General features: G+C 41.7%; 1 protein-coding gene across 2 annotated transcripts in view; it reads right to left on the reverse strand.

Moving 5' to 3' along the window:
• AP1S2 (adaptor related protein complex 1 subunit sigma 2) overlaps positions 1-8869 on the reverse strand; it is a 28600-nt gene extending 19731 nt beyond the window's left edge. For both annotated transcript variants that reach the window (XR_014298475.1, XM_082680761.1), the window contains exons 1-2: positions 8729-8869; positions 6407-6585 (exon numbers count right to left, since the gene is read on the reverse strand). Coding sequence is in view for 1 of the 2 variants with exons in the window: in XM_082680761.1 (XP_082536887.1) it covers positions 6407-6585 (179 nt within the window). In the remaining variant the exon portion in view is untranslated. The remainder of the gene's footprint in view (positions 1-6406; positions 6586-8728) is intronic.
• Positions 8870-27520: the final 18651 nt, after the last annotated feature.

The raw sequence follows: 27520 nt of genomic DNA on the forward strand, positions 1-27520 counted from the left end.
AATAAACTCTCCAACTGAAGGACTTATTGAAGATGCCGTCAACGTTAAGTCAATGTTCTGGAACATTTTACTGAAGTGTAATATACACACAGAGCAGAACACAAGTCATAAATGTACAGCCTGATGAGTTTCGAAGTGAACATACTTGTGTACCAGCACCTGCACCAAGAAACAGAATTATTACTGAACCCCTGAAGCCCCTCTAATCTCTCCTGGTCACAGCCTCCCACCCCCAAAGGTAACTACTATCTTGACTTCTAACAGCACAGAATTATTTTTAAAGGAGTTTTATAGGATTATGGAATAAACCTCAAGAAAAAAACAACAGTTCCAAGTAATCATAGAAGTCAGAAAAAGAGAACAGGGGAAACTGAGACATGTCCTCAAAATTTCCAAGTTCTACCCTGTTAAATTAAAGCTCGGGTTATTTACCCTTGAAGAAAGTATAATAAGGTTGGAAAAGTCATATTCTCCAAACTAGGATTCTAGCACATGGGACTAGGTTATACTTGATCCAAGGAAGCCAAAAGTTATTAACACAACCTTGAGGCATACATAAGGAAGGATGACCTAACCAAGTCCTTTGAGGAGGGTTAAAAGAGCATTTTCAAATGGTTTAAATGTATTTAAGGCTTTTGAAAAGAAACAAAATGAAAACCTAAGACATTCTAAACAAGTCTCAGTTGCCATTGTAATTTTCACAGAGGAGCATTTAAGTGATTTTTAGAAAACACAATGGGAAATTACTGCTCATAGCATTAATGTAAAATAACATACAAACACATACACACACAATCTCAGTTTTGAAATTCAAGGAATTCCTGCTCTTCAGTATGAGAATAACTTCAGTATGAGTATTTTCATAACACTATTAATTTCAATATTATTAAAAACATTTCCTCTTATTTGATTTTTCCAACAGTAAGCAGCAGCATCCTTGATTACGGAAGGAAAAAAAAGAGGCCCAAGAGTACAAGGGCCTGCCAAGTGGTTGTACTGTGACAAGAAATCTGATCTTCATACCTTAACTCCAGGCCTTTTCCACTCTACCACACTGACTCCCTTGTCATACACATACACTTTTTGCCACGTCCATTCTACCTGATTTCTACATTCACTAAGTTATTTTATTTATTTTTAAAAATAAATTTATTTCTTTATTAATTTATTTTGGCTGTGTTGGGTCTTCGTTGCTGTGCGTGGGCTTTCTTTAGTTGGGGTGAAAGGGGAGGGGGCTACTCTTCGTTGCGGTGCGCGGGCTTCTCATTGCAGTGGCTTCTCTTATTGAGGAGCACGGGCTCTAGGCGCACGGGCTTCAGTAGTTGCAGCACGCGGGCTCAGTAGTTGTGGCTCACGGGCTCTAGAGCGCAGGCTCTGTAGTTGTGGCACACGGGCTTAGTTGCTCCGTGGCATATGGGATCTTCCCAGACCAGGGCTCGAACCCGTGTCTCCTCCATTGGCAGGCGGATTCTTAACCACTGCGCCACCAGGTAAGTCCTTCACTAAGTTATTTTAAATGGTGGTTCGGGGCTTCCCTGGTGGCGCAGTGGTTGAGAGTCCGCCTGCCGATGCAGGGGACACGCTGCTGAGCGTGCGCGTCCGGAGCCTGTGCTCTGCAACGGGAGAGGCCACAACAGTGAGAGGCCCGCGTACCGGAAAAAAAAAAAAAGGGTCCCCTGCAGTCTTAGAGAGAAGGCATTCACACACGTTCATTTATTATCATGAAGGACATAACAGGCACCACCTCCAACCTTACTAACAAAGCGCTTCCTATCTTTCCCAGCACTATCCTATGTTTTGTTTATTGCTTTAAAAGGCAATGGGATATTCCAACCTTCCATCCTCCCTAACCCATGCTCCTCAAATAGTCTTAAATTTGGGAAAACTGATACAATTGACACATAAGATTCTCTGAATTAAGAAAACTAAAGATTAAAGGGGCTGACATGAAAAATGGTAGATAAAAACCAGACATAACTAGCTGCTATGAACAGAGTGCTAAATAATTCCATTAGAAAGAATTTACTAATAGGCAACGTCAGGTAAATTTAATTTGTTTTTTAAATTTCAAGATTTCTTCAATGCTACTGTTAAGCAATCTAATGCTTACACCATCCTTGCTCCTTATCCACAGTACCGCTTTTTACTTATAAGTAAACAGCATTTAAACACTAGTCAAAGGTCCTAGATTATACGAGTCATTCGGAAATATTACTTTAATATCAAATTAAATGAATTCTTCACTGTAGGTGAGCATCCAGTTATCAGGATTATAAGAAGGCACCTCTTTCCAGAAGGCTTAAGGAAGAAAGAAACAGAAGCATAATAACAGGTAACATTTACTGAGTCCTCACTCTGAGTAAGGCACTAAATGTTACCTAAGGCCTTGGCATAATTTACCATTTTAATCCTCAAAAAAACCCTTCCAGAGAGATACCGTTATTATTTGCATTTACAGGAGACTCAGGCTTAATTGAGTAATCTTCCCAGAACAGTGATTTGACTCCAGAGCCTGAGTTGTATATTAAAAACTATGGCCCAGAACTGTGCTAAATAAAGTAATCCTGCAACTGGCAAAAATTAAAACATATTCAAAGCAATATTTTACATGCTTTGAAGAGAGAAATAAAAATTGTTATCTTGATTTAGTAAAAGATTACCAGGAGAACCTGAGGTATACTCCCTATTTTCAGAAGCAAGTGGTTTTAAAAAATTCAATAATGAGCTCATTTTGTTCTCTTAGTATATATTTGTAAGTCTAAATCTGAAGTAAAATTAATAATAGACTAGTAAGAAGAAAGGTATGTTTGGTTATTTTTAGCAGAGTAGATTACGGCTTACTCTAATTACTGGCACTCAGAGAACATCTGAAGGTGCCTATTCTTATATTCACAACACATGACTTCTCCCCAGTCAGCTAAATATCAGCTGACTGTGGGTGACTGTAACCAAACCGTTCTCAATATTCTACTGCTATGTCATTAAAAATTCTTTTGTTAGTAAAGAAAATCAATACAGTACTCTTCAACAAATTCTGAAGCTCGTAATTGGTAGGTGTGTATTTTTTAATTAATATTAAGACTTTAATCCATAACATGCTGCACAAAATAGGAATAAAAAACGCATACAGTGTCTTCTGTGTTCACGGGATCTTCAAGAGTGTTTATTTTAGAGATGAGGAAACAAAGGCAAAATGACTTGTTCAAAGTCACAAAACTAGCTAATGGCCAAAGGAAAAGAACTCAAGTCCCCAGACTTTCAGTCTAATTTTTCAGCTATATTAACCTTACTCCCCTCTCACCTCTCCCTCACCAAGAGGGGCAACTGTAAAGAAAGGCTCAGGGATGAAGAATGTGGATGAGGCAACTTGAGGAAGGCAGACATAAAGATCACTTGGTGGTATGAACAGCGAAAGTGCTAGTTCACAATTTCTCAGCAGCTAAGTGGTAATTCCTTTGCTTAAAAGGTCTCCTCTTCCAGCTGGTCTAGGGAAAAAAAAATCACCTGGGGCTTCCCTGGTGGCGCAGTGGTTGGGAGTCTGCCTGCTAATGCAGGGGACGGGGGTTCGAGCCCTGGTCTGGGAGGATCCCACATGCCGCGGAGCAGCTGGGCCCGTGGGCCACAACTACTGAGCCTGCGCATCTGGAGCCTGTGCTCCGCAACGAGAGGCCGCAATAGTGAGAGGCCCGCGCACCGCGATGAAGAGTGGCCCCCGCTCGCCACAACTAGAGAAAGCCCTCGCACAGAAACGAGGACCCAACACAGCAAAAATAAATAAAGTAAAAATTAATAAACTCCTACCCCCAACATCTTCTTAAAAAAAAATCACCTGTTCATAGCTACAAAAAAATATGTCCTTAAGTACTCTAGATGAGTTTTCAGTATGAAATGGGGAAATGCAGAGGAAAACTGATTATAAATTCTAACTTTTATATGTGAATTTCATCTCAGGAAAGCTGGGGTTTTTTTTAGTGCACCTTTATTTATAGGCGCTTGATGTAAATATCAGAGTCAGGTGAGATTACCCTTTACAGCCTTTAACGGAAAAAGCGGTGGCCCAACATGGATGGGCTGAATGCTGTGCACAGAGCACCAAGTAGTGCCTTCTTTTCTTTTGACAGGCCATCTCCTTCAGCTACAGGAATCTTGATTCCTGGGACTGATTCCCTTGCTTGTATTTTCCTCCTCCACACGGGGGACTCCTTCCCCTATCTAGAAATAAGCTTAAGTCTCTTATGCCATTTTTTAACCCTGTCCCCCAATCCTGTCTACAGGTGGTTATCACCTCTTCTGTCCTTCATAGCAAAGCTCCCCCAAATACTCTACACCTGCTGTTTTATTGTCTCCACCTCTTCACACTTTGCCCCATTTCTTCGAGAGTTCTGTCTCTACTATTCCACTGAAAATGTTCTGATGAAGGGCATTTTGTGAAATGCTCACTGTAAAATCTAATATTCTTCACTTTAGTTGACCTTTATGCGACCTTTGGCACTGGTGGCCTTATTTTTGAAACTCTCTCCCCTTCCCCAATGTGACTGACCTTATACTTATCCTTTGCCTGCTGTTTGAATGCTGGTGATCTAACGCTTTATGCCTAATTTTCCCCCAGACTTCCATGCCTATGCCCACCCTGAGAAAACTAGGCATCTCCAAATGGAAGTCACACAGGCCCCTCAAAGCCAACCTTCTACTTCACCATTTACCCCATCAACTGAATCAGAAATGTGGAATAACACCACTCCTCCTCTTCTTTCACTGCCCACCCTGCTTCTAGCGGTGACCAAGTCTTACCAAACTTACCTCGGAACAGCTCTTCCACCTGCTGAGCCCACAGCAGAGGTCTTCCTTCAGGACTGCTGGATGAGGCAGTCTCCTAACAGATCCCTCAGGTGCCAGTCTCAGCCCTCCCCCCACCCATTCTCCAACTACAGGATCTTTAAAGAAATGCAAATTTTCTATTCATCCCAGTTTAAAACCTTTGCCTCCAGGCTTAAGATTTGAGTTCTGGCCACTATGGCAGTCACTAGCAACTGACCTGGGACAAGTCACTTCTCCCAAATTCTCATTTTTTATAAAGCTGAAGTTTGATCAACAGTAGTGGTTTTCAAACTCAGGAACCATCTACAGAGAGGGTGGAAGCCAAATGAGTTGAGACACAGTCCTGATTTCACACGAGCACCTCCACTTCCACTTGTTTCATTTAAAGTTCTATCCTTGGGGCAAAAAGCTTCTTTAAAAAAAAAAAAATCACTTGACTAGATTACTCTAAAACATCTCCCAGCTCTAAAATGCTATGATTTTTCTCAACAAATACTAAACCAAACACTGGATACAAAATCACCCAAAGATGACTAATATTCATTCTATTCTAAAGAGAAGTCTATGGTATTTTTAAAGTTCTAGATGTCCTATAACCTTCATGACTTTCTCTACCATCTCCCCTACAAACCCCACTCATATTGTAGTGGAATAAAGGAAAACTGAGAGAAAACCCAGGCTTCTCTTTGACCCTCCTCGAAGCCCATACAGTCAGTTCCCTGCACATCCCCCTCAGGAAAGAATTTTTATATGCATGAATGTTCTTATCTTAAATTCAGTAAATTATTTGTAAGGGAACAGAAATGGGGAAGAAACAAAGTAATTATATTTCTTTTAACCTTATGAGAACAATCTTGAGAAGTTTATTTTAAGGTATAAAAAGTTTCAGATATTAATAAAGATGTATAGCATTTTTTAAAAAGCTTAGTGTTCAAGGCCAACCTATGAGTCATTTTGCAACATCAAAATTTTAAAAGTCTGTTCTTGGCAAAATTATCTATCTACCAGATATAATCACACCTCCACCACAGCAACAAGTGTACTTCAAATTAATAAGCCCTAAAGAACAAATCCTGTATATATCCAGTTTTTACATCTGTGACTAAAATGGTCTATGTATCCAAGGTGTTTATAAGTGAGTAAGAGATCCTAAAAGTCAGATTAAAAGGCATGTCAAATATCAGTCATTACTTTACAGATTTGTGGGGAGAAGGTGGTGGTGGAGGGTAAATGCTTATCTAAATTCAGAGAATTACTCACACAATTTAAAATACTGATCTTATTTTCCCCTGCAAAGAAATGAATTCTTTCAAATTTCCTAAAAAGATGATTAAGCATGAAGTATCATTTATGCCTTCAGTCACATAATTTCGTGTAAAAAGATTTCCATAATTTTAACATTTTAGCCTGGGTAATAAATCAAAACAGCAGTTATCTTAAAAATACAAAGCTTTACCTTAAGACTATTTCATCTATACCTTTATTAATCATTATTTATAAATGTCATCCCTCAAAAGTCTGCAGTTTCCACATTATAAATGATCTGACATTTGATTCTATTTCACCTTCCTGATAAATCAAAATATACCTTTTGTAAACAATCTTCAGATCTCGCCACTCAAGAAAGCTGCACATTTTAGGTTTCCGTGCTAAAACGGTTTGAACAAGTTCTCTTGTGATCTTTTTCTTCTCTTTGTCTGATAATGGGACGTACCATTTCTGCAGTCGAAGCTTTCCCTGACGACTAAAAAGCAACATAAACTGCATCTGTTAAGATAAACAGAACCAAGATTACAGACAATACTTTGATTCAATAAAGTTAAGGTTAAGATGACATGCTGCACAGAGAAGCTTTGGGGGACAGGGCGTTTAGCTAACAAATGATGAGTAGCCATCAATATTTCTATGCCAGTTAAAATAGCAGGAAATTCTTATAGAAAGATCTTCCCACCAGATGCAAATCCTCCCACCCCACCCGGTTCCACGTAAGTTTGGGGGGGCGGGACGGGAGGACAAAAACAGGCGAAGTGAAAATTCTGATGAAAAAGATAATTCTTGCAATTTAAGAAACTATTGTGTACCTGTGCTATAGGAATGCATGTATATGCATCAAAAGAGAATTGTTGACATCAACTGGTTTAGATGCATTTGAAAGAAACAGATCTACTATTTTTCACCCTAAACAGAACAAGCCGTCCTGGTTCCAGACCGAATTACTTGTACACAGACTGCTATAACTTAGAATGCTCTCTTCAGTTTATGCTTACATATTTTAAGCAAAACAAAAAATCTAAAATATAAACCAAAAAAATCCCATAAATGCATTTTTCTTAATAAAAGCCTGATTTAAGTATCTTATCTCATTTTAAAAATCCCACCATAAATATACACACAATAAAGTGAGTTAATATAATTTTACCTAAGACAATAAAACCTTTAAAAAGCCAAAATAAGAGCTACACACATTACATGAAATACTTCATTTAAAACGATAAAAAACACAGCATCTACAGATGGAGTGGATGCTGAATTCTAGTGTATTTTACACAAACTGTTTTGTATATATTTATTTGGAATCTGCAAATGATGATTAGTCTACATGTTTAGTTTTTAAGGAAACCTTCTTGTATAATTCAACTGGTCTTCTCAACTGCAAACAGATAAGCACTGTTTCTACAAAGGTAATTTAAAGGTAGAATTCAGATATATATATATTTTTTCTTTTAACTATTGTATGTTCCAGTACTAGTTACTGCAAGTAAGATTCAGCCTGACTCTTAATATTCACCACACCATGAACATGGGGTGGGGGAATTTATACAATCAATTTGAATAAAATGGGCCCTAAATTTCGCTAAGAAATCATTGCCGCTTTTTGTAATAATCCAAACGGGCATCAAGATATTTAGAAATTTACGATGCAACAATTTAACTTTATTAAAGTTAAAATTGGCTGAAAACACCTCACTTAAAAAGGATGCCTGGCACGAAGTAAACGAACAATATTTGTTTATTGATGTCAAAGTGCCTCACATAGAAGTCCTGTTAAGATAGCGGCATTAGAAGGGGACAGCAAGTAAAGCATCAACTGGACAACGTTTCATGCAAACCCGTTAGCAGAACTTGGAAAAGAACAGACCCGTATTCCAGGATCTCGATGACCAGGAGGGCTGGGGGTTTGCTTTCGGAACTCAAGGACTCAAGGGAGTCTATAGCAGGCTCCCCCATTTCCCCCACCACCACTTTTTATGACGAATAGATAATTCACTCTCTTGAAAATAAATTATATGTTAACATGGGACGGTGCCCGGTCGCAAGGCACAAGTATTCCTTTCCTCTAGTTAAAAACCAACGCTCTGATTTTGCCACAAATCACAGAGCACCTCAATTCCTGGAGATTGGTATTAAAAACAATGGGCTCGGCCGCGGAACGGGCTCGGGGCCAGCGTTCCTCGGTCCGGCCGTCTCCGATGCCTGCCCGCCGCCCCACGGGGGGCCGCACTCCATCACTGACCGATCGAGCCCGGGCGAGGTGACAGGCAAGGAGCGGGGCAGACAATGGCAACCGCCGCCGCGCAGGGGGCGCCAAGGGTCCTTGGTCGCCGCCGCCCCCGGCCGCCGACCCCGCCCGCAAATGCCCCGCAAAACTTGAGGCGATTTCCGAACCACAGGTGCCGCGGGGCCGCCGCAGCGTCCGAGACTGGCCCCCGCATCCTGGGGCGCGGCGCCGAGTGGAGAGGGGCGCGCACGCGAAGAGAAGTGAGTTTCGAGGCGCGGTGCCCCAGTGGCGGGCCGGGCGGGCGGACGCAGGGTGGGGTCGTCGGGGCGCTCGTGGGGCAGCGGGGGGCTCGCCCGACCCTCCCTCCCCGCTCCCCGTCCCCAGCGCCCCCGATCGCCTCCCGGGACTTACGGCGGCCGCGGGCCGCAGGCGCGGCGGGGCTCGGCCGGCGGCGGCGGCGGCTGAGGGGAAGCCCCTGTCGCTGAGCTGAGGAAGAGAAGCCGTGCTGCTGTGGGGAGAGGACCCGGTTCGCGGAGTGAAGGCTTAAGCGGCTAGGGGAGGGCGAGCCGACAGACCCCGCCCCGGGGGCCGGACGAGGGAGGAGCCAGGGCTGCGGCGAGCAGAGGGGCGGGCTGGGCGGTGCGCGGGACGCAGCTCGGCTGTTGCCAACGGCACCGGAGACAGCTCAGGTGACCGCCCAGTCCGAGGAAGCCGATTGGCCGCGTCTTTACCAAGAGGGGTGGTCCGAACCGGAAGCCAGGCCACGTGACCCGGAAGCGGCCGCTGCCGGGGCCGGCGCGCCTGCGCACTCCTGAGTGTGCCACCGGGACGCGCGCGCAGCTGTCTCGGCTGTTTTGTGGTGAGAAGGTAGTGTTTCGCGGTGCCCTTTGTTGACCCTGCTGTGCGGGGCAGGGAAGATCTGGACTGCCAAGAACCACATTCGAGCTCGGATAACTTTCCGTGCCCCAGGAGGGTGGGACGGGGCGGTGTAATGCCTGGTGATGTTGGTGAGGGGAGAGAGGGGGTGCTGCAACTCTGAGGAAAATAAGTCAGCTCTTTCTTGGAGCTCGTGCACGCGTTTAGAGTGCTCTTTACAATTACTTTGCCTCAAAACCGTCCGGAATCCGACCCCTGCTTCCCATCGCACTGCTACAGCCCTAGACACCTTTTCGCCCCAAGCTGTGCAAGTGTCTCTTCCCGGGGCTTGCCTCGTACGTCCTCAGTGCTGCGGACCTGAGGAGTTACTGTCCGTTCTCAGCTGAAAAGCCTAGACAGCACCTCATTTCAAGATCCCGCTTCTTTCACACGGAGTCTCCCCTCTCCTCCCCCACATCCGCCTGGGTTCCAGTTAGTCTTGTCGACGACTTGCTCTGCCTGGCTTGCCCTTGCTCTCAAATGTCACAGCTCCTATGAAGCCTCACCCTCAAACCCTGTAAGAAGGAATCCCTCTTTCATCCATATGCCCATTAGCACATCTTGAATTTTCTTCATTTTGTATCCCAACCTAGTTCACTGCCTAGTATATAACACCACTAGTAAATGTGAGCTGACTGATAAGGATTATAAAATTGTAGATTTGTTTAGAACCATAGTGCTGAGCATTGTGTCTGGCACATAATGGATGTACATATTTTTTTGAATGAAAGAATGGATGAATCATCCAGTCCGACTCATCTTTTACAGATGAGGAAAGGGGAGCCCCACGGGATTAAGTGACCTTGCTTGAACAGCCACGGGTTTCTCATGTCGACTGCTATTCATTACCCCAGTCACCTCGGTTCTTACAAAGAAAGCTAGAAAATTGCTTTTGTTAAGCTATGCCCTTTTTGCAGAGGTTCCCAAACATAGTCGCCCGAATTTTTTAACGGCCCAAAGGGAAAAAGAGATGCTAAGTTTTACAGGAAGCTAAATTTAATCAATCTAAAGGAATCCTTTATTAGAGATTGTGTTCTTTTTGTGTGTGTTAAAATGTCTATAAAACTAAGATAGTATATAATAGGAATTTGGGGGCATTTTTTTAATGCCCTTCTTTGGCAAAATAAAAATATACAATACCTTCCTTTTTTTTTTTTTTCTGGAATACCTTCCCTTTTAAACGCTGCTATGCTGCTTGGAAAATTTCCTACCAACGTGTATGCTAAACGTATATACTGTAGTATTAAAGAAGTGGTCGACACAAAGCACAGAGCTGGCTTTCTGTAGGTCTTTAGGCCCCCTGCCCAAATTTCAGCAACGGGACCAATCCTGCCCCAGAGGCACATGTTAATGCCCCATTTCTCCCTTACTACACAAAACAGATGCCATTAGCCAGTCAAAGATATATCTAATACGATGTAATGAAAACTCGCCCTCTGAATCCAAATGCTGCTTTTCTCTTTTTCTGTACAAAACTCATGTCCTCAAGGTTCCTGAGATAACTACCTCCAAGTTTAAGCTCATTGGTTATGCTCCTGATGTTGGTCTGTGGTTCTGAAAACGAGGACGGGAGACTTGCTGATGACATATTGGCAGTCTCTGGTATTCCTAGCCAAGAAAAGGTGGAGGTTGGGGGGAGGGAGGGTAGGGAATTATGGGAAAAATAATTAGCAGCTGAAAGCAGCTATTACATAATCTTGGCTGCTTATTAATTTAGCAGAAGGAATGGCTTATTAAATTCTAATAGCAACAGCACAACTGCAAACAACCTAGCAATTAACAGTGCAGGGCCCATTATTTTGTTAATATGTTCTCTTCTTTTGGCAAGTGTATAAGAACAAAATTTATAGAAGCAGATGGTCTTTTTCAGTAGATTATAGATGGTTTATTTCCCAGTCTTAGTATTAAGAGCTTATTGTGCGTTCACCGTGAAAGACAAAAGAAGCACTGTTATTGTCTTTGTTGGTAATTAACTGTTTGACTTTGATTCCCACAATTTCCAAATTGTGGGCTTTGTTATATAGCTGATTCTTCTCACCTGGTATCTTCTTCATCTGTCATGTTAATAGGGTCTCTTTTTTTAGTCCTTTGCTTTTGTTATCTGGGTGGTCCTGATTTCTTGGTTGTTATTGATTGATGGTACAAAAATTATTTTTTATGAAAAACTAAAAATCAGATTTTATACTTTTTTTTTTTGATACAGGAAACATTTATTACAGTACCGTTTCTCATGGAACAAGAACACGTAGTTTCATGGTGCACGGCTGCCAGATGTTTCCCAGGTTTCAGTGTCCCAGGTAGATAAAGGAAAATTCGGCAAGGTCAGAAGAGAGAAGAACAGATTTATCATGAAATAGGAATGGTAACTGTGTCCCAAGTGTACAGAAGGGGAAGAATTGAAGTCTTTCTGGTAACCTGCCTTTGCTTTTATTTATGTTTTTATAGAGATATAATTGACATATAACACTAGTTTCAGGTGTACAACATAATGGTTCGATATTTATATATATATTACAAAATGATCAGAGTAAGTCTATTTAACATCACTTGTTTCTTAAACAACAACAAAAAAAGTGCCTAGCTTTTATTTGTGCTAAATGCAAGAGGTGAGGGTAAAGTAGAGATTCTACCTTTTAACAGTAAAATTTTGAGACTTTATATGTAGTCTTTTATAAGTTTTCAAAAATAATTTTAGTTTCCTGTTAAATGTGTGATGGCTATATGCTTTTATCTCCTCTCCCTCTCAAAATGCCATTAAATGAAAAAAAAGAAGAGGAATGTTTAAAGTATAGACCCACATGGACAATAAGGGAGGGGACAGTAGCGTGAGGATGTCAACGAGGATGTCAGGGTACACTATTGGCTCATGATTAAACACTGACGATTTAAGAAAAAATTGTAGTATATTTATCTTGAGAATATGGAGGACAGATGTGAGGGGATGTTGAAATAATGCTAAATCCTCATGCGGTAACAGGAAGAAAATAGATACGATCCAACGTGAATCAAGAAATAGAATTATTAGCATATTCTTTCAATACCAAGAAGTAAATTCCAGATGCAATGAAGACTTTCTTTCCGGAGACAGAATCTTGAGGTAGGATGTAATAAAGGTTATTATTACATTTTATTTTACTGTAGGTTTTACTTAGATAATTTTTAAAAATATTGTAATGAAGTAGATAAAAATTCTTCTGTTAGTGCTAACACTGTATTAAGGATTTGTACAGTGTTCCTTTAGCCAGTCTATATATTATATAAAATTTATTAAATAAAAATGTTTTGTAATGAAATTCAGTGCTGAATCATTGTAGAAGATCACAGTAAGTGTAAAAAGATGCTCAGAGTTTGTGAATTTGCATCTTCTAAGATAAAGTTGTTCCAAGGAGAAAACTGGCCTAAAATAATGAGGATTTGTGAACCAAATCATTTCAAATAGATAGAGCTGTCACTGCTGAAGTCCTCAACAATGAGCTAAAGGGAAATGTGGAACATACGTTCTTTCTTGACGCCTGTTTCCATAGCTTTGAATAAAATGCAGGAGAATGACTCTTCTCCTTTTAATATTGGGTTAAAGCATTGATTCTCAAGCTGGGCAATTTTATCCCCCACCAGGGAACACTTGGCAGTGTCTGGAGACATTTGGGTTGTCACAGTGGGGCAGGGGGGCGGGGGTGGGGGAAGAGTTGGTGATGGGGCTGCAATGTACAGAATAGCTTCCATGACAGAGAATTATCCAGCCCAAAATGTCAATAGTGCCGAGGTTGAGAAACCCTGAGTTAGTCACTGAAAAGGTTAACATGCAGCAATGGAGATATTTTATAGACATTTCAAGAAATGGAACAAGCACTTATCTTCATATGTTTGTTTTTCTCTCGGAGGGGTTGGAGTTGGAGGCATTCTTAATGTTTGATAGGTAAAATCCTTAACTGCTGAAAAGACTGGCCACATACATGAGGCAGTCAGTATTCATCAAAGTAACTAGAATAAACTATCCAAACGGGATTTTTTTTCAAAGTGATTCTGGAATATTAGTGGAAGTTATTTAAAACCGGGATCCATGAGATGACTATTCCATCCATTCATTCATTCACTTTTTTTTGGCTGTTTTGGGTCTTCGTTGCTGCGCGTGGGCTTTCTCTAGTTGGGGCGAGCGGGGGCGAGTGGGGGCTCCTCTTTGTTGCGGTGTGTGGGCTTCTCATTGCGGTGGCTTCTCTCATTGTGGAGCACGGGCTCTGGGCACATGGGCTTCAGTAGTTGTGGCCTCAGGGTCTAGAGCGCAGGCTCAGTAGTTGTGGCGCACGGGCTTAGTTGCTCTGCGGCATGTGGGATCTTCCTGGACCAGGACTCAAATCCGTGTCCCCTGCATTGGCAGGCGGATTCTTAACCACTGCGCCACCAGGGAAGTCCCAATTCATTCATTTATTAACATAAATGTTTATTATGTGTTTGCTCTCTGCTGGGCACTGTGGTAGATAATGGTGATACAAAGATGAGTAAGATGTTGACTCTGTCCTAAAGCTCCAAAACTATTTCTCCTGACACAAAATTCCATGTCTTTTGGCAACAAACTCTGGATGGTCAGGGGAGCAGTCACCAAACATATGAATACATTTTCTTTTAGGAAACCCCTAGAGATGCTTCATAGAACCTTAGATGTCTGTGACTGACCCCTTTGGAAACTATTCGCCCTAATGACCTCCCAGGGCTCTTAGCAGTCTTTTCATTCTGTCAGTTTTCCACAATACTCTTAATTCACAGCAGTATTACAGAGAGATTTGCTATGTTTTCAACAAAACAGTTTCAAATAATTATCTTTTGACCTGGTCCTTAAAATGAGATGTTTCAGCAGTAATCTAACTCAACTAGACTAGTGGTTCTAGGATATTCTTTAGGGGACTTGTGAAAACACAAGATGGCTGGGCCCTACCACCAGAGTTTCTGATTTAGCACGTCTGACATGAGGCCTGATAATTGCATTTCTTTTTTCTTCTTTTTTTTAATTGAGATATAGTTGTTTTACAATGTTGTGTTAGTTTCTGGTATACAACAAAGTGATTCAGAATATATACATTCTTTTTCAGATTCTTTTTCATTGTAGGTATTGTTTATCTGTTTTATACATAGTAGTGCCTATCTGTTAATCCCGAGTTCCTAATTTATCCCTTCCCCCACTTTTCCCCTTTGGTAACCATAGTTTGTTTTCTATACCTGTGAGCCTGTTTCTGTTTTGTAAATAAGTTCATTTGTATCATTTTTCTAGATTCCACATATATATGATATATGATATTTGTGTTTCTCTGTCCGACTTACTTCACTTAGCATGATAATCTCTAGGTCCATCCATGTTGCTGCAAATGGCATTATTTCATTCTTTCTTATGGCTGAGTAATATTCTAGTGTGTGTGTGTGTGTGTGTGTGTGTGTGTGTGTGTATGTGTGTGTATGTGTATGTGTATTTATATACACATACACCACATCTTCTTTATCCATTTGTCTATCAACGGACACAGGTTATTTCCGTGTCTTGGCTATTGTTAATAGTGCTGCTATGAACATAAGGGTGCATGTATCTTTTCAAATTAGGGTTTTTGTCTTTTCTGGATATATGCCCAGGAGTGGGATTGCTGATCATATGGTAGCTCTATTTTTAGTTTTTTAAGGAACCTCCATACTGTTCTCCATAGTGGCTGCACCAACTTACATTCCCACTAACAGTGTAAGAGGGTTCCCTTTTCTGCACACCTTCTCCAGCATTTGTCATTTGTAGACTTTTTAATGATGGCCATTCTGACCAGTGTGAGGTGGTAGCTCATTGTAGTTTTGATTTGCATTTCTCTAATAATTAGCGATGTTGAGCATCTTTTCATGTGCCTGTTGTCCATCTGTATGGCTTCTTTGGAGAAATGTTTATTTACGTCTTCTGCCCATTTTTTTATTGGGTTGTTTGTTTTTTTTGATATTGAGCTATATGAGCTGTTTGTATATTTTGGAAATTAATCTCTTGTTTGTCACATCTTTTGCAAATATTTTCTCCATTTCCATAGGTTTTCTTTTCATTTTGTTGATGGTTTCCTTTACTATGCAAAAGCTTCTAAGTTTAATTAGGCCCCATTTGTTTATTTTTGCTCTTATTTCTTTTCCATCGGGAGACTGACCTAAAAAAACATTGCTATGGTTTATGTCAGAGAATGTTTTGCCTATGTTTTCTTCTAGGAGTTTTGTGGTGAGAGTTGTATTTCTAAGAAGTTCCCAGGTGGTGCTGATGTTGCTGGTCTTGAGACCACACTTTGAGAACCACTGCTCTATACCAAAAAAAAGCTATGACATATAACAGGAAAGTTCTCAAAGCCAGTAATTGTGATATATAACTTTCCCAGACAAATGATCTAGAGGAAACTTGAGATCTGAATTTTTTTATTGCTGACCTCATTAAGTCTGATACCATTGGGAGAGTAATAGTCTCAGTTATATGAACCTGAAGTTCAGTCTATATGCACAACCCATAGTGGCTTCTGATCATGGTGTGCCCTGTACAAACTAATGTACTGTAGTAGTCTAAGTTAGAGATTAGAGTACTTAGAGAAACTTGAAGTTTGCACCATAAAAGTCAGATGCTTACGTGATGAATATCACTACTCTAAAATTTTTTCCAACTACTTATGCCAAGTAGGAATCACCTCTGAATACTTTGTTAGCGATTATAGACATGAGGTGGAAAGGAGAGAGTTGAGAGGGACCAGGTAGACAGAATCCATATCCCTGGATAAAGCAGAAACAACTACGTAGTAATCAAAATCTGCCCTTTCTCTTCCATGACGTGCGGCTAGACCCTGTTCCTCAGCCACCCGTGCAGTTAGGTGTGCCCATGGAGCTGAGATCAGGCTATGAAGTGTGGATGGAAGTGCTGTCAGTCTGGGCCCAGAAAACCCTCCACAGGAAAGCCTCTTCCCTCCCTCCCTCCTCAACACTGCTTTTGCTCTCTGGATGTTGACACTTCGAGGTGTCCTTGGAAGTAGGGTTTTGAGGATGGCTGAGTCTGTCAGCCTGGGTTCCTGAATGACTGCGTGGAGCAGACGCACATACCACTACCACCATCATCATTCCTACCACCAATTTTACTTTAAGTGAATGAGAAATAACTTTGTATTAAGCCAGTCATTTTTCCGGGTTCATCTGTTAAAACTGCTAGTATTACTGGCCATCCTTGCAAGCTGTTACACACTTCCTTACGAAGAGAAGGAGCCATAGTGATGGGTAGAGCAGTGCATTTTCAAGTGGCTAGCTCTTTGTCTCGATTCTAAACCTGCTTTTTGTGCTCCTCCATGTGTCTCCTTTCTGTTGAAATTTAAAGAGAATCCTCATACGGTCTGAGTCCAGAATTTAAAACTACTCATCTATCAAAGGGGCAGGAAAGACTGATTTGAGATTTTTCATTAGCTTTACATTCCTGTGGCAAAACATAGCATTTGTACCAGGCAGTAGATAATGCAAAATTTTAAAAATCATGTGGATGAAAGAGCCAAGGAAATGGGGGTAACGGGGGGAGCATATTCTGGCTAACTATCCCTAATTGTCAAAAGTGCATGATGTTGTCAGTTTCTTAGAACCAAGAAACCAAAGATGACAGTTGATTTATGATCAGATTATATCCTTGTCTTCTAAATAGTATAGGACAAAGTTAAAACATTTATCCTAAAGCACTATTTAGAATACACAGACATTTTAATTGAATGATTTGAAAAACTTTTAGAAATAATGCACACCTTTTAAATATAACAAATACGTAAAATAATAGATGTTTAAAAGTGATTTCACTCAAAAACTTCATTTTACAAATAAGGAAATTAAGCCCCAGAGCAGTAAACAAATTGCTCAATATCATACTACTTCATTAGTGGTAGATGAGGAACTAAGAGCCGTGTGTTCTGTCTCCAGCCAGTGTTTTCCCACCATAGTCCACTGTCTGTTGCCCATAAACTACTAGCCCATTATCTTTAGACAAAAACAAACAAATAAACTGAAAAACCACACACCCACAGCCCCTCAAAACATAAATTCTTCATTTCTTTCTCTTATCTCTCAGCCTGGTACTAAAGTATTTGTGTCTCCACTAGTGGACTGAAACCCTTGTGATCTCCAGGATTGGGATAGTATTTTACTAATCTTTCTATCACAGAATCTAATCCAATACTTGGCATAGAGTAGACGCTCAGAAAATGTTACTTTGAAATGTTAATTACTTTGACGCCAAAAGAAAAATTAATAAGCCCCTGTCTCATTGCTTCTTGAGTGTTAGCAGATTTTCTGCTCCCCTCCCCCTACCATAGCATGCGAAGTAATCTCCTCCTTTCCATCCCCACTAATGTTGCCCTAGGTCAGACCAACAAACTGGACTTTCCGTCTCAGCCCCTCCCCTCCATCTGATCCCATTACTACAATTCCTTCTGCATGTGGCCACCTGAGTGTTTTTTCTGAAACATAAATCCAATAGAGATTAGACCCTCTGCTTAGAATGTTTCAGTTTCTTTATTACTTCAATTTGTATGCCTATGTCTGGGCCAGGTACTCATTGGGTACTGGGGATAACATAGAGAACAACTTAGACATGGAACCTTCTGCCAGGTGCATATGGTATTAGGGCAGGAGGGCACAGTTTACAACTGGCAGTCCCAATACAGTAACGTAAGTGTTTCAAAAGGGGGAAGGCCAGGGTGCTAAGGGACCATATAGGAGAGGGCCTAATCCAGAGTTTCGGTGATCGTGATAGGTGGTGGAATCTGAGAAGGGTTCCTGGAGGACACAGACTTTAGGCCAAAATTGAAAAACAAAACAAAACAAGTGAGTTGGGCAAGAGTGTTCCGCACAGGGAGAGTAGCATGTACAAAGATAAAGAGATGGGTGTGTGACTCTCTTAAGGACCTGAATAGAAGGTCATTGTGGTCAGAGAGTACCTGGGTAAAGATAAGTCTGCAGAGAATAAGAGGACCAGGTTATACAGGACCTTTTAACAAGATTAAAACATTTGGGCTTTATATAAAGATATTGGGAGACACTGAAGGATTTTAAGCAAAGGCAGCGCCATTATTGGATTTGAGTTTTAGAGTTTAAGAAAAATCACTCAGGGTGAAATGTGGTTAACTGCAGGATATACTGTAGTCCGAGTTTAGTTGAAGATAAAATAAACCGTTCTAACTAATATGAACAAAAGCAGTCTAAATATGATTGGAAGAGCAAAATCTAGGCTGAGTTTCCAGGAAAACCTTCCAGAATAACACTGCAGAACTTGACTGCCAGGGAGCCACTGTGTCTACCATGATCAGTGAGCTGGAATGCTAAGAAGCTGTCTTCATAACTGCTGGCTTCAAGCCTATACATCCTCTGCTGTGATCAAGAAATCAGGAATCTGCTGCCAGCAAAGTGGATGCCATGGGTGCTCCTTCTTTTCACTCATGTGGCTAGAGACTGGACATTGGACTCCCTCTACAACTGCCACTGAAAGCCAGATGCTTCCATAACCATGCTCATCAGCAGAAATAGGAGAGGTGAGGCCCCCTCTTCATGATCTATCACTTCCCCCTTCCAAATCTCGCATAGGTACACCTGATTGTTGGAATCTACATCACAACCAGAAGCCTGGCTATGGAATGTAGTTTTTTGTTTTCTGGGAGGAACACTGCAGCAGGTTGGAATGTATTTATATATTTTTACTAAATTTACTTATTTATTTATTTATTTATTTTTGGCTGCATTGGGTCTTTGTTGCTGCATGTGGGCTTTCTCTCGTTGCAGCGAGCGGGGGCTACTCTTTGTCGCGGTGTGCGGGCTTCTCATTGCGGTGGCTTCTCTTGCTGCGGAGCATGGGCTCTAGGCGCGCGGGCTTCAGTAGTTGTGGCTTGCGAGCTCAGTAGTTGTGGCTCACGGGCTCTAGAGCGCAGGCTCAGTAGTTGTGGCGCACGGGCTTAGTTGCTCCGCCGCACGTGGGATCTTCCCAGACCAGGGCTCGAACCCGTGTCCCCTGCATTGGCAGGTGGATTCTTAACCACTCTGCCACCAGGGGAGTCCCGAGGTTTGTATTTAAAGAGGCGGAAAGCGAGAGAGCTGGAGAGGGGGGTGTGGCATCAAGTTGGAGGTGCTGCTGTTGCTTAAGGAGGGAGAGACAAGCTAGGAGCCAATAGAGAGGAAGAGGTTGAAGATATGGGGGAAAGGAGTTAAATACTCAGTCCTACAAGGACACTGAGTAGTGAGGAGGTGATGTAAGCCAGACACACTAGAGGCTAAATAAGAAAAGGGGCATTTCTTCCATTTTGCTCAGCCCAGTGAATGGTGGGGGAGGAAGAAAGGATGTAGGCAAGCACATAGTTTGGTGCTAGGGAAGCAGCTTCTTCCTCTCTGACATAGAGGCAGAGGGAAGATTATCTGCTGGGCATGAAGAGGGAGGTGGAGATGGGTTGAGAAACATGAAGCAGGTTTCTCCTAGAAACCTTGGAGAACTGGAGAGAGGCTTCTGGCGCAATATGAACGGATCACTGAGGGCACTGAGTGTACAGTGGAGACTAGAAATGTGGCTGGGTCGTTCTGGAATTAGGTGCATTGGTGGAGGGTTGAGATTTGCCAGACGGCTGAGATAGAAGGATGAGACACCAAAGTAGTGGAATTCAAGCCAGACAAGGAGAGCTGTGGTGGTGAAAGCGGGGAGTTTCAGGGCAGGAGGGAGGTGGTGGATGCTGATATGATGGAGCAGAAGGAGGCAAAGTGATGAGGTCGAGGAAGAGGAGAACCCTACGCCCACCAGGGCCAGATTAGAATTAGAGCCAGCTGGAAGTGTTGGGAGTCGTGTTCTGAGAGGGACCTGTGACATTGTTTCAGAGGTGGGGAAGTGGGAGGTTGGGTGGGGAATGCAACAAATAAGGGCGGAGTGATGGCCTAGTAGAAAGGAGGGGAAGGTCACTGGAGCAGAGAAGACCCAGGAAGGGACTTGCTTGGGTGTTGAGTAGTAGGTCATCTATGTGGATGTCAGAGTCATTTGGGATGGTAGCAGGACCTGATGGAAAAGGTGACAGTGACTCAGTTGCTAAAGACTCCAAAGAAAGAGGGAGTGGTATATAATGGCAGCAGGAGGAGTAGGGTGTGATTTAAAAAAAAAAAAAGGTTTATTGAGATGTAATTCACATGCCACACAGTTCACCCATTTATAGTTCAATGGCTTTTAGTGTATTCACAGGGTTTGCAACCATCACCACAGTCAATTTCAGAACATTTTCCTCACTCCAAAAAGAAACCCCACACACCTTAGTCATCACTTCCAATCTCCCGAACACTCCCCCCATCCCCCAGCCCCTGGCAGCCACTGATACGCTTTCTTTTTTGTTTGGTTTTTTGTTTTTTGGGGGGTTTTCTTTGGCCACAGGGTAAAGCTTGAGGGATCTTAGTTCCCAGACCAGGGACTGAACCTGGGCCACGGCAGGGAAAGCGCCGAGTCCTAACCACTGGACCACCAGGGAATTCCCCTACTGATCTGCTTTCTGTCTATAGATTTACCTATTCTGGCCATTCTGTATAAATGGAAGCATATCATAGGTGGTCCTTTGTATATGGCTTCCTTCACTTAGCATAGTGCTTTCAAGGTTCATCATCCATGTTGTAGCAGGCATCGGAATTTCATTTCAGAGCACTATTTTAATGGCTGGAAAGAACCTCAGAAGAGTTTAGGGGAGGATGCAAGGCAAACACTTCCCTTGTACACCAAGTCAGCTCTGGTCATTGACATTCAGTGCCAAAATTGTTGTAAAGTACGTCTTGTCCTTTTCTTGGGAGTATCTAAAATAAGTCAATATTAAATGCTCATGCTTGCTTCTTCCCTCCCCACCCCCAGCAGTAAACATAACTGAAAGCCTTGCTTAATGACAAAAACTGAGTCAGTCATTGTTGCTTCATGTTAACTACTTGCCTAAGAAACATATTCATCTTATAGAGGAGATAATGAGCAAAACTGGCAATGCCCTAATAAGCTCTAAATTAAGCCTACATAATGTTGAACAAAATATAAGAATCAGCAAAAAAATTTTTTTCTACTTATTGATCATTAGTGTTAATGAGAACAGCAGCAAGTGGCTTTGTTCCTGTTCACTTAGAAAGTATGAAAACAAGGTAAGCCAGCAATTAGGAAGGTTAATGTGAGGATTCAGTTTTCATCCTGATAATGGAATAATTTATTTTCTAGCCTATTAACCTCAGAAGCCCTCGACGGCTTTATCTTCTCTGGTCTTTGGCTAATTTTTTTTCAACCATGTTAGTAACAGAAACTGCGAAAATGGGATCAGGGCCTACTAAAAGCAATAAAACCGAATAAATGCATCAACTTCCAGGAAATGTCAATTACAAATAAGCAGAAGGGACTGTTGTCTGTATGAAGGGACTAGAGCCTCTTATTAATAATAGTGGAGGAAGTAATCCAAGAGACTAAATGTGCTGGTGAGAGAGGCTAAGTCTCTTTAAGGAGCTCAGAATGTAAAGGACACATAAAAACCTGGGAAGAGGGAGGTAGCAATCAAAGACTCAAACCACAAGAACAGCACAGAGCTGTAACACTAATGCAAGAAAGACCAGCTAGAGAGAACCAAGGCTTGCTGAAGTATATTTGAATTTGAAGGTTCACTGCTGCAGTGGAATCTCTTTTGTTTGCCCAGCATCCCTCACTCCTTCTAAAAACAGTACCCCCATTCTTCAGGGAAACTGTTCTCTCCCCCTACCACCATCACTCCCATTCCAAGGATGTAAGCTAAAAGAATGCAAGTCTTCAGGTTGGGACAAATCATATCTGAGAATATGAAAACAATTTTTTAAAGAGATCCTTAAAATATCATTTGTAATCTATTTTTCCCATAGATTAGAAATAGAAGTGCTTCCTGAAGACAGGAGATGGGCAAATGTCTTGGTTTTCAAAAATGGGGAGAAGGTAGATGATGCAAATGTTAACGGGGATTTCAATATTGATTCTCTATTAAGAATATCAAATGGGTGGTGTGTGAACTCCCAGAGAGAGGGGAGGTGATCCTTAAAGAAGCCAGCACGAATTCACTGAGAAGAGACAGCCTGACAGACAGGCTTTGGTTTCTTTTGTTATATGTTTATTAGGCTAGTAGGTCAAAGGAATCCTGCAGACATAGCGTTTCTGTGCTTCTGCAAGGCATTTTTCAAACACTTTCATGACATCCTTGCTGAGAAGATGGAGAAACTGGATGGGTGATAGGATAATTTAGCAGCATAATCAGTCTATCCTAAGAATGCTGATTAATGGATCTCTGTCAAATCTGGCAAATTTTGTTGAAGATCTGTTTCAACCAGGGTTCCTTTCCTAGCATGGTCCTTTTTAAGTAACCTGGATGTGGGCTAAGTGGACCTGGGTATCAGTGTATAGAGAACAAGAGTCTGGGAGGGAGTGTGAATAAATCAGATGACAAAGCAGATTCCAAACTGGCATTGGCCCAGGGATGATGTATCAGCTAGTATCTTTTGCAAAAAGGCAGGATAAATATGTAAATAAATGCAGAAGTGGTCATCTCTGTTAAAATGAAATTTAAATAGGACAAGTTTTAGTGTTCTATCCTTGGAACCAAAGTTAAGGATATAAGGAGAACTTGCTAAATAGCAGCATGTAGAAAAGAAGACTTGGGGATGTTAGTAGCCTGAAGGCAATAAGAGCCAAGAGCATGATAAGGCTATAAAACAAAAGAAGAAAAAAGAACCCAAAGGAATCTTGGGCTGTTTAATTAGAAATATATCCATAGTATTCTGACTGTTCTTTGCTTTTGATAATCAATCTTACTATACTTTGATTTATTATGTTCAATTCTGGGAAATATATTTCATGAGGGACATAGACCAACTTCAACTCCTTCATAGGAGTCATATCATAGAGTGCTATAAATCATGGCATATGAGCAACAGCTGAAATGAGTGAGGATGGTTAGCTTGGGAGTAAAATATTTAGGGGCAAAAGGATGGCTCTCTTACAGCATCGAAAGAGATGGGACATAAGACAGAATTCTGTTTCGTTCCAAGAGGAAAATGAGCATCAACAGATGAAAGTTACTGGGGTGGTAGATTTCAGATAAAATATAAACAAGTAACTACTAATAATTAGGAGTCGAATCAAAGTAGGTGAGCGCCCAGTTGTTGGAGATGTTCAAACAAATGACATGGCAGTGGGAACTCCTTTGCTATGTGAAGGGCTGGACACTCAGAACCTTAAGGCTTTTTTCAATTTGGGGATCCAGAAAACCCCACTTCAAGGGCAGCTGTTGTTCTGGGATTTGTGGGTATGCGTATTGGTGTTGTTTCTCTCCATCTTAAACAGAAAGGAAATGTTTCCTGATTTATATGTCAGAAGTCTAGAATAGTCAGGCACAAATGGGCTAGAAGGCCAGTGTCTGGAATTTGCTTTGGATCTACCCCATAATGCCCAACACACAGGGACTCAACGAAGAGGGTCTTTTCTTGAAGCTTCTCTGTGTTTCTCATGAAGATGCTTTCTTATTTTATATCTCATTTATATTCATGATTTAGCCTTGAATTGAGGCGATTTCTCTCCTTCAAGTGCTTTCTTTTTGCTTTTGGATATCTCCTAAGTTAAGAGTGAAGAATCATGTGTTTTTACTGCTAAGGAAACTGCACCTCCCTACTATGATTTCCATCATTGCAAATTCACATTAAGTAAAAATACTTTCCTAATTCTTATCCTAGTCTCTCTCCAATAGGACTTTGATTGGGAAGGTACTTGATGTTTGCCACAAAAGCTGGAAGAGCTTTTCAGGGCAACATACAAACCATAAAACTTGCCCTTCCAAGCCAGACAGACTCAGGCTTTAAATCCTGGCTTTTCTGGGTACCATAGTCAGCTTGCTTAATCTTTCAGAACGGTAGTTTCCTCATCTCTTAAATGAGGTTATTAATATATGTATATTTCAGGTAGTTATTTTGAAGATGAAATAAAGTATGCTAATAACCTATCATAATGCTTAGTTCATAGTAGGTATACCATGGAATGTGAATATTATTATTAATTCATCACACAGTAATTTTCCGATAATCCTCAGCTTCCCTTAAAGTAATGATCAAATTTAATTTCTTAACACTATAATGTTTCTATTTTAAAAAATTTAGTGCCAGTTGTCTGTTTCTTTCCCTAACATAATCATTTAACTATAGCTAAAATGTCCTAACTTCCTAATTATTTATAGTTTGTGAAAAAAAAATTTGTGTGATGGTAACCAAGTCCAAGGCATGTCTTTATTATTAGCCTCAACTTTTTCCACAACCCATTCTGTAGGAAGAAGCTATAGTTTTCCCAAAATGCCTTGCCCAGAGCAAAGCAGTTGCAGGGTTCCTGCCTCTGTAGCCTGTCCTAACCAAGCCCAGGGCACTGATTGTTTCCTTCCTGTACTTTGCAGAAAAATTGGCCTCCTCTGTTTGATTTGAAGTCATGAGTCTGGATCACAGTGAGCAGTACACTCTGCTTAATGAATCATTAGTAGAACAGAGAAAAGAACAGACTCAATTACCTGCTGGGTTGGTTACCCAGCCTTTCCCTGAACACTGCCCTGCTCCAGCCTACACTGAAACACGGAGGCTTTTGTATAGCAATGACTCCCTCACCAGTAGTGCTGTCTGTTGAACCTAAGACCCGTATTCTACATTCTTGATTGAGTTTAATCTGACTTGGCAGCTTTCTTAAGTACTACAGCTGTCTGCAAGCAGGAATAATGAGGGCTTTGTACAAACAGCATAGCTGCTGGGCTCCAGGCCTCCTTTCCCCTTTCTGTCTTCCTGACCACATGCTCCATCACCTGCAGGTGTCAAACTGTGTGCAGTGGCCTTTCAGGGTCAGGCCCTTGGGGCTTGCTCAGGAGGTGATAAGCCCAAGAACTAAGGGGAAGAGAGTGGGGGCAGATGAACAATAAACAAATAATCAGGTGATGATAAGTGCTACCCTTGTCTCCCCTGCCTCTGGGGCTCCAGCCTCAGAATATTCAAGTTCTTTGAATGAGCTGTGTTCTCTCCCACCTCAATGATGACTTCGAACACCTGTAGAAACCTTCCTTGGCCTTCAGAAAACCTCAGCCTTTTTCACCTCTTCAGTGAGGACTCCTTGACATTCCCTAGATCGTGGCCTCTCCTATGACCTACTCTGACTAGTCCGGAGGCCACTTACAAGCAGGAACCATGTCTTTTCATTTTACGTAGCTCAGAGACTTAACACGGTGCCTGGCTTATAAAGATTGCTCAATAACTCCTGGTTGATGGACTGAACAGGTCAGGGGAGAGTTGAAGGCCAATCTTGATTTATTAAATAAATAATACTGAGCCCCCATGATATCGCAGGAGAGGCAGACAACCCAAATATAAACACATAAATCTGTCAGGTGGCGAGGTGGGGGAAGAGAGTGACAGTGGGAGACACACAATAAGCAGATAAACAAATAGGTCAGAAGGTGGTAAACAGTGAGAGAGAAAAATGAGAGAGGGGTCTTGGGGGTCGCTATTTCAGATAGACTGGTCAGGGGAGGCCTCTCTGACAAAGTGATATTTGAGCACAGAGTTGAAGAAAGTGAGGGAATGAACCAGTGGAACCTGGGGCATAAGCTTTCCAGGCAGAGAGGGCAGAGAGTGCCAAATCTTAGAGCTTGGCATGAGGACGCGTGCCATATCTGATGTAAGGAATTGGAAGGAGACTAGTGTGACTGGAGTAAAGTGAGTGAAGAGGAGAGTAGTGAGAGGTGAGATAAAAACAAGAAGAAGACCACCACCACCACCACCACCACCACCACACAAGGTACAGCGTGGATTGGCTGTAAGTGCTAGAATTTGGGCCCAGGTGAATGTGATAAACCATCAGAGAAAACTTACAAATGAGACCCTGAATGCCTGTGGTTGGGAAGGAGGAGAAAAACCAGAGGAATGGAGGGGCGTGGGGGGGGGGTGTCCTAATTCTGAAAAAGGAGACAGTGCCAAAAATAACAGCCTAGTGTACTTGATGTTACTCCCGGGTGATTACAGTACTCAAAGAATGATTTGTAAGCACCCACACAGGAACTTAGTGAGCTGTAGGAGCTAGGATAGTGGGGGGTCACAAAGAATATCACATAAGTTATCAGATTTCCTTTTACTCGTACCTTCACGAATGATATTAGGCCGGTTGATCAAAGTAATGTGGTACAAATAGTGTACAGAGATTTCTGCAAAGTATTTGGCAAGGTCTTGTACCCTCCTAGACAAGATGGATGGACATGCTCTGAATGGTCACCCTGTTAGATGGCTTTGTTCTTTTTTTTTATTATTATTTTTTATTGTGGTGGTAAAATACACTTTGTTCTTTTTTATTTTTTTTTTTGTGGTAAAATACACATCATATAAAATTTACTATTTTAATCATTTTGAAGTATACAGTTCAGGGGTATTAAGTACATTGACAATCTTGTGCAACTATCACCACTATCTAGTTCCAGAACTTTTTCATCACCCCAAAAGGAAACCCCCATTCTCATTCTCCATTTTACCCTACCCCCATTCCTGGGCAATCACTAATCTGCTTTCTGTGTCTGTGGATTTGCTTATTCTGGTTGTTTTGTATAAATGGAATCATATAATATGCAGCCTTTTTTGTCTGCCTTCTTTTACCTAGCATAATGTTTTCAAAGTTCATCCATGTTGTGGCCTGTATCAGTACTTCATTCCTTTTTTTTTTTTTTTCTTTTTTTCCTACTTTTTGGCTGCACCATGCGGCATGCAGGATCTTAGTTCCCCAACCAGGGCTCGAACCTGTGCCCCCTGCAGTGGAAGTGTGGAGTGTTAACCACTGGACCACCAGTAACGTTCTTCATTCCTTTTTATAGCTGCCTAATGTTTCATTTTATGGATATACCAGATTTTGTTCACCCATTCATCAGTTGATGGAAATTAGGGTTGTTTCCACCATTGAGCTATTGTGAATAGTACTACTCTGAACATTTGTGAACAATTTTTGTTTGAAGACCTGTTCTTAATTCTTTTGGGTATATACCTAGGAGAGGAATTGCTGGGCCATATGGTAATTCTGTCCTTACCCTTTTGAGGAACTACTGAACTGTTTTCCACAGCAGCTGCTCTTTCCATGGGAAGTGTTGGGGGCAGGGTACAGTTGGAAGCACCAAGGGTTGGCTCCAGGAGGACTCTGCTCCACTGTGCCTCTAGAGAAGTTGAGAAGGGCAAGAGGCACTGGATCGGGAGCACATCATCAGGAATTAGGAG

This window comes from Grampus griseus (assembly GCF_964374135.1).
Source record: "Grampus griseus genome assembly, chromosome: X".
In the NCBI taxonomy this organism is placed as follows: domain Eukaryota; kingdom Metazoa; phylum Chordata; class Mammalia; order Artiodactyla; family Delphinidae; genus Grampus; species Grampus griseus.